Genomic DNA, 15,455 nt, shown 5'->3' with positions numbered 1-15,455 from the left:
TTGGCAAAACCCGAACTTCCAGAATTTTCTTGCAAAATTAAAAAAAAAAAAAAAAAAAAAAAGGCAATTAGAGGACCTGTCGGATTTGACTGCTGCTTTTCTTTCCCTTGTTCCCTCAAAATCAAAAAAGTCCTTTCTTTCACTTAACAGCACAGTTGGTGCAATCTGGGATGTACTTGCCTGACAGTATATGGGGATGTAGTTTTGCTGCCTCGATTTGGGGTTCCCTGACACTGACAAGATGAGAAATGAATGCTGAATACCTTGATGTTGCTTCACTTGGAAGACCCATGCATGAATAATTTTTTTTTCTCCCCCAAAAGATTGGAAATCTACGAGTCTCCCTTATTTCCCTTATTTTGGAGGTGCTTTCCTTCTGCCATGGGTTTGGAGGGACTCCATTAAAGGGGAGACACTAAGAGAGAGGAAGGGAGAGCAGAGGAGTTTTGCTGCCCCATGGCCCAGAGCTGCAGGTGGAGCCAAGGCGAGGGCTGTGGTGGAGCTGAGCATGATGCTGAGCATCCTTCTTGCTACCCTGTTCTTGTCCATGGTGTGTCTGGGTGCACCTGCAACCTCTGCAGCAATTTCACCTCCTACGACAAGGGTAACAAACAATAAACATGATGGCTGCTAATAGTAGCCCTCTCTCTCCATCCCCGATGGGTTATAGATGCAAAAAGTGCTGCTGAGTCAGTTCAATATTCCCCCTGGTTCATTAAACCAGCATCCATTTTCCTGCAGATAAGACAGTCCGTCAGGGGAAGGGATGATGATAACTCATTTGTCACACTTGTTAAATGTAGAAAAGGCTGGCTTTGGGTCACTTCCAGTTTTGTGTCAGCTCTGCCTTTATCTGAACAGCCCCATGCCTACACACCAAGCAGGGCGGCTCTCTCCTGTGTAGCACAGGAGATGGGGACAGTGGCATTGTCCCTGCAAGATTTCCTAGTGCTGGGGGTGGCCTCTGAGTGCAAAAGCGCTTGCAATGTGGCTGACATGAGTCCCAGCTTATGGGAAGGAATGCACTCATTATTGCAAGAGATGCCACTGGTCCCACAGGGATCTGAACCCTGAGCTTTAGATCCTGTGCTGAACCCCTGGCACTGCACACAGGGTGGTCCTGTCAGAGTTATCCCCCGAGCCCCCCAGCTGCACTTGTGTTTGAGCTGCAGAGCTTGAGGTGTAATGGGGAAGGATATCAAACCAAGGCCTCAGACACAGCAAACGTGAGCTTGGTGCAGGTACAGGAGGTGGGAAAGGGGATACAGCTTCATCTCTGTGCCTCTTCTCACCTTGGAGCATCCTGGGATGCCTGGTCTGGGCTGTGCCTGAGGTAGCACTGTCCCAGTGGATTTAATGTGCCAGTTCAGGGTGATGCAATGTGAGTCATTTTGGCTGTACCCTCTTTGGGGGCATTGCCATCGTGACATGTCACTTCCTTCCTCAGCCTGGGACGAGGACTGGCTACAGCCCCTACATTTGTTAGGATGGAAATGCCTACAGCCATGACCCCTCAGGTCTTGCTACAGGGAAGGCAGCAAAAAGTAACCAAGAGAGGCTGGGAAGAGTACTGACCTCTGAATGAGGGATCACAGAGCTGTTCATGGCTGAGATACTTTCAGTGCATCATACACTGCACTGTCATCTGAAAATTTGCTGCCAAACAGATCTCTGATTGATCTGATGTGGAAATGCTCTCCAGTGAGTGGGAGGCAGGGAGGACTGCAGCTCTTTCTGCCCATAGCTCCCCTGATAAATGAAGCCTGGGACAGGATGAAGGTGTGGAGACCTAGACAGGAAGAAGGTGGCATCTCATGATGCTTTCAGGGAAGCATCTTCATGATCTGTCCCTACATCTCACTATGGCACAGCCCAGAGACAGCCTGCTGATTAAACCATGCACTCAGCAGGTGATGAAGTGTCCCATGACAGCCTGTCTGCATTCCCCATCTCTTGCTTCACCTCTGCTTTCAGGGTGGGTGCAAAGGTGGATCCTGATGCCTTCTCCCCGTTCCATGGCTGGTCTGCAGTGATTGCTGCCCCTTGGCATGAGGTCATCTTACAGCTGGAAAAAGATGAGGCAGCTGTGGCATATGAGATGAGCTGAAGGGTCAGTGGGGCTGATAGGCTGTATTTTAGTCCTGGTCTTGTCATTCATTTATGGGTGTTTTCAAGTCAGGGTGTGCTGATTTGCAGCGTGACAGGCGGCTGCAGGCAGTATTGGGCAGGGCTCTGAGCTCCTGCCTGTTTCAGTGGCAAACACACGTTCTCTCCGAAATCTGCCTCTTCATAATGACCCTGGGTAGTGCTGCAGTAGCAGCAGGGTCAGGCTGCAGTGATTTATTTCCCTCTTCAGCGTTGTTCCTAGCAGGGGAGGGGGCCCTGCCCGCTTGGCTGCCTCTGCCTGCTTGCCATAGATCTTCCAGCCAGGAGTCACCGAGGTCTCCGCTCCTCAATCTGGGGCTGCGCTCTCCTTCACGGCTGCGTGCGGCCCCGACCTGCAGCAGCATCCCTCACTCACTCCTGCTTTAAATCTCTCCAGCAGCTGCTGGGGACATTAGCATTTTCTCTTGCCAGCCCATAGAGACCAGGAGACCAGCCCTGCTAAGGAAGGAATTAACCCAGCAGCATCACATATCAGAGGTATCTTTTTATTGACTGTTTACAGAAATACAGTAGCACTCCAATTAGGTGGCGTAGGCGAGTTCTCCAGAGGGTGCCTTCCTTCTCAGCACTGCTGGGAGATCCCAAGGAGAAACCTGCCCTTTTACACTTTGGGGTTTCTCTGGAGGCTTTGGGGCTCCCCAGCATATACTTCCTAACACCTTCAGCTCTCCAGGGGTTGGGAGTTGTTTGAACCAGTGGATGGAATTCAAGAGAAAAAAAGAGGAAAAGAAACCCCCACAATCTGGGGGTGGTGGGGCGGTCTGAACACACCTGATATGTTGTAAGCCAGCCCTGCCATGATCCCCATCCATCACTGCATGTGTCTCCAGCTCCACAGGACCCCACTGCTTCCCAGAGCTCAGCTGTCTGCCACTAAGTGTGCGTAGCTCTGGGCTTTGCACGCTCTTTTCACACAGCTTGTTGGCCATAAAACAAATATTTCTTGGTCTATTTTTCTTCCTGTACATGTGTAAGAGTGAGACCCTTTCCTTCAGCTGTTCACATACCATTTCAGGGCAAGAAAGGTATGCTCAGCTGGGCTGATAAACTAATTTAACATTTATTTATGTATTTAATTGACTTTTTTTTCTTTTTTTGGCAATCAAGGTGTAGTGGTTGCTTGTTTTGTGTGTCCTTGCTACAAGAAACTGCAGACACTTCTGGCATAGAGGCATTTTGGCGGCAGCAGCTGCTGTTGGCCTCACTCAGTAGTCAGTGAGAGGGTATCGCAGGAAGATGAAGATAAGGATGATGCAGAAAGTGGCAAGGGCTGAGCTGGTGATGTTAAAAAGCCGGGCTGTCTTGGCATCTTCAACTGCTCCATTTAAGTCATTGAGGAGTTTCTTATCCCGGACCTGAGACAAAAAGATAATTAAATAAAGGAATTGCAACATGTATGAAAGGCATGACTTGTTTCAAGCAACAGCCACAAAACCCAGTGCACCTGTACGTGGTTACCTGTACAGGTGCACTGTGAGGGCTGGGCTGGGCCTCCGTGTTTGAGCACTTGGGATGCCATAAAACATCCTGAGGTGAGGTTTGCACCCCATCTCTGCTATGGGTTGAGCTTGTGAAGCCAAGCACTGTAATACTTGTGGGCTGGAGATTCTTGGAAGCAGAGAGGACCTGAAAGAGTGACCCATTGCTGTTACCAACCAGGCAAACCAGGGCCCCACGGTCCCTGGAGTGGGGCAGTGTCATTTGGAGCCTGAAGGTGCACAAAGGAACTGAGATGCCATTGTACCCCCCAGGCACACAGGCACTAAAGCACACTTCCTTCCCACCATGTCACAGCTCCCTGGCCCTGCAGTGCCAGGCTGGGCCCACCCAGCCCACCAGGGTGCAAGTCTGCTGTGCATCCCTATGGCTCCATCTGCACTGAGGGGCTGAGCGGGTGAAAGCTGGCACAGCATCCTACTGCAGCTCCAGGGCCGTGCATGAGCCTCCAGCATATTAAGTAGTCCTGGGTTAATGAGTTCCCTTCCTTTTGCAGGTCTTATGCGGATTGTGTAGCATCTCTGCCACAGGCAGCTTTCCATTCTGACAGCACAGTCTGCTCCCTTCATTATCCCGCAGCTTTTATGGGATTTTATGGGCTTTCCTTGGGACAGCTCTGCAGTGGGAGATGATTGTGCATGTCCATGTCACTGGCCTGTTCCCACCTCTCCCAGGCTGCCAGGCAGTGCATGGCACTGCCAGCAGCAAAGCCACTAGCGGGCATTGCCGATGCACCAGCGACAGCATTAGCAGGCAGCAGAGGGCACTGCAAGGCAGCAGATGACACTGCCAGGCAGCAATGGCATTACCAGGCAGCATGTGGCACTGCCAGGCAGTGGATGACACTGCCAGGAGGCAGAAGGCATAGCCAGGCAGCAATGGCATTACCAGGCAGCATGTGGCACTGCCAGGCAGTGGATGGCACTGCCAGGCAGCAGAAGGCATAGCCAGGCAGCACATGGCACTGTAGGGAAATGATGGCATTGTACAGCAGCAGATGGCACAGCCAGGCAGTGATGCTACGAGCAGGCAGAGGTGGCACTATGAGGCAGCAATGGCACAGCCAGGCAGTGACGGCACAGCCAGGCAGGCAGCGATGGCACAGCCAGGCAGCTGATGGCACTGTCCACCAGCAGCAGCTCTGCAGTTGGACCCCAGCAGAGGAGGGCTCAGACTCCGCTGCTTCCTAGCAGGGATATGCCCCTGTCCCCAGGCTGCCCCTTCGGCCAGCACTCAGCACACTCAGGCAGCTGCAGCCACAAGAATGAACAAAAGGACCTGGACAAAAGGACCAGGACACTTGACCCCTCATCCATCTCCTGTATCCAAGCAGGGTGCCCAGGCCTGCCCCCCTGCCGTCTCTTGGGTAGGGGTTGTGGGGACTGGGGCTGTGAGCCTTGGTCTGCCCTGCTGCCAGCAGAGAGAGCCCTGCTGGGCACTGCTGGCTGGGCACCAGATGTGGGTGGCAAGCTGCAAAAACCAGCACCAGAGTCAGACTGAGGAATATTAAAAGGCTTTTATCGATTAGGAGCTTTCCAAAAAGACACTGCAACAGATTCAGACCACATCTTACAGACTTTTCTCTCTTCCTCCTGCAGTGCTTACCTGCAGGACTGTCCTGAAAGCCTTCTGCTAGATATGGTGAAGGGCTGCTGTACCCCTTGTTCTCACTGACATGTGCTGGTTCATGGGTCCTCCAAAACTGCATTTCAGACCCTCAAGCAACATTCCTCCTCTCCATCACACCACTGAGGACCTCTCTGCACAAGCAACCCCTGATCTTCTGAACTGTGGGTAGGGAAGCTGCTGTTTCCATGAGATCCACAGGATCTGGTGCTGGCAGGCACACAGGCAAGGAGAATGAGCCTACTTTTAATGTATTTCATTTGTATTAAATCAAACTGTGCCATGTCCTCAGCCTGTGATGTGCCCTGCTCATTGGAGCCCAGAGCTGGAGCTGGGGCCATTGCCCTGCTGTGGAGTGCTCAGCTCAGCATCCTTCTGGGACTGGGACGAGGGACAGCCACAAACTGCATGTGTCTTTGGGGCACACTTGGCTGGAGCTCTCAGCAGAGGAGATGATCTCTGGGAAAGCATCAAGCCGGCACCTTGGGAGCCCATATGCCTTTCTGTGTCAGCTGAATGTCCGGGATGACTCACATTTGAAATTATTCAGTAAGTTTAACATCCTCCCAAAAACCCTTGGGCTCAGCAGCAGCAGCAGACATTTGGCACCTCCTCACGCACTGGGGAGAAGCCCCAGAGGTGCTGGATTCGGGCCAGAAATCCCGCTTGCCGCTCCCAGCAGACTCTTTGAAGCTCTCACACGCTTTCCTCCTCCCAGCGGTGGGGCTGCCTCAGGCAAAACCGACATGGAGCAAATGCCTTTTGCCCCTTCCTGCACTGTGTGCCGGTGCTCTGTGCCGCAGGCACGCTGGCCTTTGCTGTCAGCGCTTGCTGTCAGACGGAGCTGGCTCCAGCAGACCGGCACGGCCGGCACACCGAGCCCTGCAGCCCTCCCGCAGCCGAGCCGCTCCACCTTTGTGAGGCCGGTTCCTCTTGGCCCCAGGAGCTGTCTCCTGCCCCTCACCTCCCGTTCCTCCTCTCCCTGGGGCGCCCTACAACCCTAATTTCCAGGCTCAGCCCTCTCCAGTGCTCCCAGCAGCATCCCCACCTGGCACCGGCTCACACTCGTGACTGGTGCTTCAGCCCTTTCCCGCGACACACTTCAGCAGCAGCTCTCCTGGCCTTTCCCACGGCTCTCCCTGTGGCCCTGCTGCTGTCATGCTGCTGCTGCTGTGGTGAGGTGTGCCTGGGGCTGCCCTCTCCCCAGTGACACCATTTCCCCACAGTTCCTTTCTTTTATCCCTTCCATCTCTTCCCTTTCCTGTTGTTTGAGTCCAAACGATGGCTGCCTTTGACTCCTACCGAAGGGCACCCAGCTGCCTCCTCTCCCCGCACCTCCAGCTGGTTCCACCCACACACTCCTGCCAACCCCTGTGGCTTCAGTGGTCACCCTCATGGAAATCATCCCTGATTGCCCCTAATCATTTACACTGAAATGGAGCCTCTAAGCACCAGAGAAGTGCAAGGGCCCACATGGCATAAAAGTGCAATGAGAAGGAGTTTCTCCCTGCACACCACTCACAGCTCCAGCCTCCCACATCTCTGCAGGGCAGCCTTGCCTCCCCCTGCATGGCTTTGCACCCCTAGATGCTTCCAGATGTCCCTCTTTAATGTCCTGCTGTGGCAACTGAGCCAGGCTCTGGAGGAGCTCTCCTAGAGAGCAGATAAATGTTTCAGCTCCTTCCCTGCTTTGTCCTTAAGGAGATGCTGGTGTCTTTCTTATAGCCCAGCTTCAGCTTTTCCTATTTTCATGCTCCTGTGGCCACCATCATCATAATGTGCTGGCAGCTGGTGCACAAGCTTCTGGGAGCCCTGGAAGCCGATTCTTTCCATAGCCAGAGAGATAAGTATAGTGAGGGACAGGTCCTCAAGGTCACAAGGCTGAACCCCCACCCAGACCAAGGTGTGGTGTTTTCTTAGCCACAGGCTCTTCCCATCATCCCTTTGACCCTTCTCTCTTGTCTAAAACTAGATGGTGACTTTTGGCCCTGCTTTGCACTGAGATGACTGGAGTGTGAGGATAATTACATCTGCTGACTGGGGTTTCCCTGGGCACCTCCAAGCACTATGTGATGGCATCCTTGGAAATCCCCCTTGGACAAGGCAGAGCTCACCTCTGATCCAGGCTGGCAACTTACACAATTTCTTCATCCATGCCTATCCTTATGTGAAACACAGCCAGCTTTTGTGCTCTAATATGCAAACCTTTCTCCTCTCCTTTCCCACCAACAAAAGGTGGTGTGGCCTTTCCATCCATCCATCCATCCATCCATCCATCCATCCATCCATCCATCCATCCATCCATCCATCCCTATTTGCCTGTCACCTGCCTGCTGCTCACCTTATCTTCCAATATCTCCATCTCACTGTGTCTTCCCACACCTCCAGCCTGTCAGTGCCCAAGGGTTCTTTCTCTCCTCCCTCTCCTCACCATCCTCTGCTCTTTGTTTCCTTGGGGTTTTACGTTCTGCTTCCTCTCCAAGGGCTCCCCTTGGCTCCTAGCACCCCATTCCCTCCCCCAGCAGTCACCTCCCCTCTCTCAGCCCCTCTCATTTTTGGGAGCAGCAAACTTGCTGCTCTAGTGAAAAGTGCTGCCTCAGCTTGCAGAAGGAGACAAATGGTTTGTTGATAACGAGTCTAATGAGGCTGTTTTTAAGGCAGCCTGGAAGTCCACAGCTGGTTGTCAGTAAACCCATTTCTGTGCAGAGCTCCATGTCCCTGCACAGAAGGAGCTCTGGAGGCGATCCTTGGATTTATTTGCTCTGTGAATTGCTCAAGAGCTCTCCAGCCCACGTGCCTCCACCACAGCGGCACTGGCATCACGGGACTGTCACCCCTGCCTTTCACCCACGTCCACAAACCATTGCTCCTTCCACAAAGCAGGATGAGAGCCTGCCTGAGAGGCTGGGTGAGGCAGCCTCTCAGGGTTAATAAATAGCTGTGGATTTGTGCCTCCACTCGAAACAAGGAAGATCAACAAGTGGCAAGAGAGGAGGGCAAACAGTCGTGCCCACAGCTGTGTGCTAAGGGCTGGGCAGAGAGTGGGCAAGAGAGCTTGGCATATTTCCATGACCTCAAGGGACAAGAAAACTCTGCAAGCAGTGCTGTGGGCTGCTGGTGAGGCTTAAAAAGCCAGCAAGGCTCCTTGGCATCTTCATCTCTATCGAGCCACAGCGAGGCATCCACACTGCAGCTCATCTCAGATCCCAGCTCCTCTGATCTACTGCCTCGTGGCACAATGGGTACAGAGGACTTGGCTCACCCCAGCAGTCTCCAGAGACGAAGCTCTGAACAACTGAAGTGAGATCTCCTGCCACCAGGCACTGATGCATCATTCATTACCACTCGGAGCTGGGAAAGGGGAAGGGAGGGAGCTGCTGAATATCAGACCACAACATTTGCTTCTGATCAAAATCAACTGAATCCAGAGCGTTGGTGTTGGAGTGATACTTTTATCTGCGCTGGGCTGGGATTAGGGTTACTTTAGGGCTTTTCTAACTTCCTTGTTGATCTCTCCTCCCCCAGCATGCAGCACACATGATTAGATGCAAGTGCCTTGCTTGCACTCTGGGAGGCTGACCTTGAGAAGCCTGGCATGCTGGAAATGACCCCTGGAGGGATCCATGAGTTGTGTGACCCCGCTGTAGCCCAGCAAGCTGTGTTTGCTGAGGATCTGGCCTGCAATGGGGGCAAATAAAGATGAGGCATGCTGCCACACTCCTGTTCACTCCTGACACACTCCCGGCTGTGACGCCTGCCACACACAGAACGTGGCTGGTATGTCGCAGTTTCTGCCCCCACCTGAGAACATGTGTTTCTTTCTTCACAAATTCTTTGGTGCTGGGGTGGGGGTTTTTGACATTTTTAGTAACTGGTTGTCACCATGAAATAGCATTTCCCTGCAGAAAGGAATCTAGAAGGCTGTAGCTAGCATGCAAAAGGCCAGGCAGAAATGCCTGTTTTCCCAGATGTGGCTGAAACCAATAAAATAGGGCATGAGGAAGGAGACAGCTTCACAGTAATATTCAAGTGTACCAAGGATATATCTGTCTTCCAGAGTGGGCATTATGCTGCTGAAACCAGAGGAAATGCTAGGGTGTGCTAAGATATACACTGAAACATCTCATGGACTTGGGTCACAAAGGAGATACTGCTTTATTAACAGCATGAATCTGTCAGAAGCAAGTGACCTTTATGACAGGGAATTGAAAATACTATTTCTGATAATGAAAACGATAATTCCTGAAGTTGCTAGATGTTTCAGTTATTTAAAGGAAGTGTAAAAGCTAGGTGTAACCCCAAAGTGTAACCCCAGGAACCACTTAATGGTATCAGTGCACTGATGGCTCTTGAGGAAACCTGCGTTCCACTGGCTGAGGGCTCTGTGTCAGGGGTCCCAGAAGAGGCTCAGGGAGAGGAAGGCGCAGCTTCATTCTTCTTCCTACTGCCCCTTAGTCAGTCCCTAGAAAGGCCAGACTTAAGTGCCTACTGCTCAAATGCCCTTACATTTAATTGCAGAGGAACAAGATTGTTCCCTGTTTAAAGGGACATCCGGTCCCAGGGCATTTCTTGCTCCTGTTTTCTCTGAACTTCTGGGAAAAACATTATTGACAGTAAAAGAGAAGAAAAAATGTTTCTGGAGAAATAACCGTAACACCCAGCCTGGCTAGGGGGCTGTGAAGATCCCTGCAGGAGCTGTGGGTAAGGAACACAGCTGCCTTTCTGAACATCCAGTCTCCCCCAGGACAGACCTGCTACTGCCCCAGCATCTGCATTGCCTCTCACCACCCACACCAAGAGCAGCTCATGAGAGCACTCGGCATCCCTTCAGCCACTTGCTAGCTCTGTCCTCTGCCTCTGAGGGACATTTTGTTTCTATTTTCCCCCTGCCACAGAGTCACAGTCACTGGGGAGCTCCAAAACCAGAGCAGAGTTATTTCTACCCGCTCAGCGTTGCCTCTGTTTGGGTACCGCAGTTACATCCCATCAGCTACTGCCTTCTCAGCCCAAAAACCAAGGCTGGTTTTTGACAGCCATCTTCTCTTCTCTTTTCTCTCATTTGGAGCAAATTTCCCCATTTGCCTTCCCTCTCCACTGCCTCTTTTTTTTCATGCTTTGTGTCTTCTAGGTCTTTGCAGACAGATGCCCACACTTGTGTCCCGGTGCAAGGCCCCAGGTTACTTCTGAGCTTTGCCCTCCCTTCCATCCCATGTCAAGGATAGTGAAGGGTCTAGCCTCTAAAACCTCTGTGGGTGGCAGACACCACTCTACCTTGTCACCAGGGGATGGGTGAGCCCTGTTCTCAGGCTGTCCTGCCCTCACTGCTGCAGCAGCAAGGAAACCCATGTACCCAGACACCCATGGTAGCCTCTTCCACGGGAAAGATGTCAATTGCTAAAGGCAAATACAGACAAGGAAAGGCTTAAAAAAACAAGGAGGAAGCCAGCGTTTTCTTCCCTTGCTGGATCAAGGTGTGGGGGGTGTTAGGGGACTTGCTCCCCCTACTCATACTAGCCTGCTGCTGGCTGGATTTGCCCTTTGCTTGTGGTGATGCTTCGCCCCAGGATGATTTAAGTTATTATGTGCCTCACCCAGGCAGCAGCAGAGCCTCCTGCACAGGCAATGGATGAGAGCTCATCTCCCATCTTGGGGAATGAGAAACTGAGGCAGGCACCACCAGGCCAGTGCTCGGTGAGCCCAAGACAGGGGGCCGCAGGGAGCCTTTCTGATGGAGACCCTGACAGTGCTGGGAGCAGCCTCCTTGCAGTGCTGGGTGCTCACAGTGCAACTCACAGGAGCTGTATGGGGTTAATTGATCTGCTTCTGTGACGAAGCCTGTCTGCACCCTGGCCTTCCTCTAAATGCTGCCTGCCAAAACAAATCAGCCAGCTCCTCTCCGGGCCACCCAGCCGCCCCGGGCTCTCTGCACATCCATTCAGTTAGTTTTGCATCTGGCAGGCAGGGAAGGGGAGGGCAGCCCAGGCCCCTCTCTCCTGGCAGCTGCCAAGGTGCTGCCTGTTTGCCAGGCACCATTCCTGCCGGGCTGCTCTCCCCTGCAGCTATCAGGAATAATAACCTGGTCCCATTCCCATCATGGGCTGTGCTCCACGCCATCGCCCTCTCCAACAACACAGCTCTCTATGCCCCCAGCCCGACACTGTGGGAAGCCCCCTGCACTCCCTTCCACCTTCTCACCATTCCCATGATGCTGGCAGGTCTCCAGGCCTTGTTTTGGGATTTACAGGGCTTGGGGTGGGGGAAGCTGACCATGAGTTCTGGTGTTTTAATTACGGAGAGGGCAAGAGAGAAACAGGCAGGATTGCCGTGCACTTTGTAAGCTTCTTACCCCCTGCAACTTGCCAGCTGACGGCTGATCCTGGCCGGCTGCTTTTACTGTTCCTGCCTGACCATCCAATGCTGCTGGGTCCTATCCTGATGATCTCTAACAGCCAGGATCCCAAATAAAGGACCTAGTGCCGGCGTGCCTGCAGGTGCAGCATGAGCCAAAGCAGCCCTGTGTTGCCTGCCTGTCACCCTGCACCGCGGTACAGAGGAGCCTCTGAGGGTACTTGGAGCAAGTGAAAGCACCTCTTCCCCACCTGAAGTAACATCCCAGGCTCCTCAGCTCTTCCCATCCCCATCCCCACTGTCTGCAGCCTCTCATTGGGGTGGCAAAGTGGGGTTTCACATCAGGCACAACCCCCGAACGCTTCCCCCCTGCCCGGTCACCCCGCACCCCGAGCCCGGCGCTCAGCACTCACTTTCAATGAATAGGCCAAGGCGATGAAGCCGAGGCAGCAGAAGTTGAGGTATACAAAGTTGAAGATGGACCAGAGATAGTAGTCGTTCACCTCGGTGGTGTCGGGGTAGATTTCGATGACAGTGGTGGGGTTGGTCATCGTCTTCTTCTCCACCGAGTGCTTGCACGGGACCGCTGGCCGCAGGCTGTCCCCTTTGCAGCTCTTGCTCTCCATGAGATAAACGGCAGAAGAGGGAGACAGGACGGGCGAAGCTTGCCGGAGAGCCGGGGGCTTGGCGATGCAGGCGAAGCAGCCCTGCGGGGGGCCTTGCGGGGGTCTCGGGGTCCAGGCCACCCCCTCAAAGGGGCATGGCGGGCCCAGGGGGGGGTCCTGTGTCCTCTCCGTGGTGGCTGCCGCGGCGTCACCGCGCTCTGCCCTGGCAAAGCCAAAAGACCCCCGTCAAAAATGGGGGTGAGGGGATGGAAAGGCCGGGGGCAGGGGGAAAAGAGAAAGGGGGGAAGGAGCAGAGAAGGGGAGACGTGAGGGAAAGGCAGGAGAGACAGAGAGGGACCGGGAGAGCGAGGAGCGAGCAGGGAGAGGAGTGAGGGAGTGGGCAGAGGAGAGAGGGAGGAGAGTAGGGCAGGCAGGAGAGGGAGGAGGGAGCACCGCTACACCCGGGGACCACGACGCCGCCGCCTCGGCGCGGAGCTGCCGCCGGCGGCGGCCCCGGGCGGGGGCAGAGGCGCGGGCAGGGCGGGCAGCATCCCTCCCTCCCTCCCTCCCTCCATCCCTCCCTCCATCCCTCCCTCCATCCCTCCCTCCATCCCTCCCTCCCCTGTGCCACGGCTCCCCCCGCCGCTGCCCGCTGGCCTGCGTGACCCGCCTTCCAGCCACCACCGGGGAAACCATCCTTTTTTAAAAAGGAGAGAAATAAAAGCAGAAAGAAACACTCGGGAGGCGCCGGGGGGCTGCGAGGGAGTTGCCAGCCGGCCGCGCTGCAGCCCCCCGCATCCCTCCCCGCCCGCCTGTCTGTCGGTCTGTCGGGGCCTTCTCCTTTCTGTCCCATGCCGGGATGGGAGTCGGTGGCTCGCTGCGGGCGGAGCGGGTCTCCCGGTGCGGCAGAGCAGCCCGCCCCTCCGCCCTGCCTCCCTCCCTCCCTCCCTCCCTCCTTCCTTAGAGGGGTGGGCATTTTGGGGGGGATTTTTTTCCCCTGAGTCCTAGTCTTTACGGTGATTCCATTTCCCGGTTCCTTCCACCTGCCAGCAGGTTTCCCATACCCCACTCCCTCCACCTTTTTTTTTTTTTTTAAGGATATCGTGGCTGAAGAGGTGGAGGAGAGGAGGAGGGGAAGAGGGGATGAAGACAGAGGATGGGGAAGGGGGATATTAGAAGAAGTTCCCCTCCACCCTAGCTTTGCAAATAGGAGAGACTAGTCCACCTCTGGCTGCCCGTCCGTCCGGCCATCGGTCTCCTCCGAAGGCATCAGGAGGAGCGAGGGATACTCACAAGGAGGGATGCGGGGAGTCGCTGCATATCCGGCTCAGCACTGCCTCCGGCTCGGCTTCCTCGGCGCTGGAGTTGAGGGAGGAGGGGAGGGCGGGGAGGGGGGCACCCATGGACCAGGGATGGGCAGGGAGGGAGTTAGGGGATGGCAGCGTCAACCTGCAGCCCCCTGTCTCCCCCCGAACATGCTTCTCGCAGGAGAGCTCCTCTGTGTCTCAGCCCTTCTCCTCGTGTCCCCCCCACTGGGACGTCACCTCCTGCTTGGAGCATCCTGGTAGCGCCCCGCTGGAGAAGGGCACCTCCTGGGCCCCGGCCGAGCGACTTCCCCTGGCAGCAGAGGGGGATGCTCGGCCCTGCTCCCCCCAGTGTCACCCACAGAGACATTTGCTGCGGGGACTCGCTGCAGCCTTGTTTGCGGGCTCACCGCTATGGACCTGGGTGAAAAACTACAATAAGTGTGGCAGGAGTGCGTGGGGACGAGCGGAATTAACGAGGGGAGGTGGTGGTGATGCAATGCTGTGGGGAAAAACGGGCTCTGGTGGTGAGGGGATGAATGGAAAGGGGATAAATCCCGCGTGTGCGGTAATAGATCCTGCTGGCATGGAGCAAATCCCAGCGCGGGCAGGGGTGGGAGCACTCCGGCAGCAGGATGCACGGCAGGGGGCTGCTTTAGGGGAGGGGGTGGGGGTGTCACCAAGGCTGGCCGAGCCCGGGAGGATTTGGCTGTGCCCAGGAGCAGGGATGTGCTTGCTACCTCCCATTGCTAACACTCTGGAAGCTGCTCGGAATCCCAGCTCTAGGGTGCTGCAGTAGAGTCCCCCAGGGACGTGATGGTGGAGAGCAGCTGGTGGCGTGCAGGGACAGCTTGCAGGTCATTCAGGAGGATGCACAGGGAGGGTGAGGACGCAAGGACACGCCATGTCACCCCACAGTGACATAGCCTGGCGCAGGTGGCCTTGCTGCAGCAGGCAGTTCAGCTGTGGTGCTGGGGAAGGGGAGCAGAGAAATCAATCCCCAGAATACTGGAAACGGAGTGGGTAGAACAAAAGTTCATGTGAGCAGAAACTGCAAGGGAAGGGAAATCCTCTGGAAAAGCCTTAAGCCTACCCACAAAGTGCTGAGCTAAGAAAAAAGGATGGTAATTCACTCAGCTCTTCACAGGCAGGTTTGGCTCCAGCGTAGGGGCACCCACCCTGTGTTCATCCCTGTGGGTTGGTCTGATGTGGGGCAACTTCTTGCACATCCAAAGGTCTCTGAGACTGGAGGAGGTCCAGTTTCCATGAGACCAACTTAATCCTTCTGAAGCCTGCATTGGTTAAAAAAGGACAAATTGCCCTCTGGTTCAGGATTTATCGCTGCTGGAGTGGTGGTGTGTCCTGCCAAAGTAAAGAAGGTTTTATTACTGCTACGGCTGCCTGTGATGAGATCCAGATCTCTCCCCAAGAAGCTGCAAAGAAACAGAGGCAGTGCTAGGGTGAGAGTGATGTTCCTGTGGGATTAAGAGGTTTGCAGGAGAGGCAGAGCCATGGCCAGCTGTCGTCAGCTTTTCTAGAGGGCTTGGACAAACTCAGCTGTGCAGAGCATCCTCCCTGCAGGCTCAGGAGGAACAATGAAATCCCATGGATGCAGACTGGAGCTACTGATGAGTCTGCTGTTTGTTTGTCTGGGGAAAGTTCTGTGGGTAAGGCTGCTCCTCTTCTTAATGTCAGGAAGGGATGGAGGGTGAGCAGAGAAAAAGGTCAGAGAAGGTTTGGAGCAGGCAAGAGGAGGCAGCAGGGTGGCGTAGGGGGATGTGAGATCAACAAGAGACAGTCACACACCCTGGTATGAACAGGACTGAAAGGTCAGGGAGGTTGAATGGCTGCTTCTCCTCTTCTCCAGGTACCAGGTCATCCCTACAGTTTGCAGAGCACTTTTTGGTCT

The 15,455-nt window shown here is 54.6% G+C and overlaps 1 protein-coding gene across 1 annotated transcript; it reads right to left on the bottom strand.

Moving 5' to 3' along the window:
• Positions 1–2,637: 2,637 nt before the first annotated feature.
• Positions 2,638–13,797, bottom strand: IFITM10 (interferon induced transmembrane protein 10). Its single transcript, XM_054275692.1, has 3 exons — positions 13,536–13,797; positions 12,051–12,465; positions 2,638–3,521 (listed from the first exon to the last, which is right to left on the bottom strand). Exons 1-3 carry the CDS (start codon positions 13,643–13,645, stop codon positions 3,372–3,374), a joined length of 675 nt encoding a protein of 224 aa, XP_054131667.1. The 5' UTR covers positions 13,646–13,797; the 3' UTR covers positions 2,638–3,371.
• Between the last annotated feature and the right edge of the window lie 1,658 nt (positions 13,798–15,455).

Source organism: Melozone crissalis, unplaced genomic scaffold, assembly GCF_028551555.1.
Source record: "Melozone crissalis strain CALT ecotype California unplaced genomic scaffold, PUWL_Pcris_2 ptg000018l_1, whole genome shotgun sequence".
NCBI classification, from domain to species: domain Eukaryota; kingdom Metazoa; phylum Chordata; class Aves; order Passeriformes; family Passerellidae; genus Melozone; species Melozone crissalis.
This window is presented reverse-complemented; position numbering and strand designations above follow the sequence as displayed.

Excerpts from the sequence above, each read along its gene's own strand:
- IFITM10 (XM_054275692.1), bottom strand. The coding sequence starts at position 13,645 with ATGGGTGCCCCCCTCCCCGCCCTCCCCTCCTCCCTCAACTCCAGCGCC. Across the intron at positions 12,466-13,535 it reads GACTCCCCGCATCCCTCCTT|GGCAGAGCGCGGTGACGCCG; the intron begins GTGAGTATCCCT and ends TGGCTTTGCCAG. Across the intron at positions 3,522-12,050 it reads CCTTGGCCTATTCATTGAAA|GTCCGGGATAAGAAACTCCT; the intron begins GTGAGTGCTGAG and ends TTTTTGTCTCAG.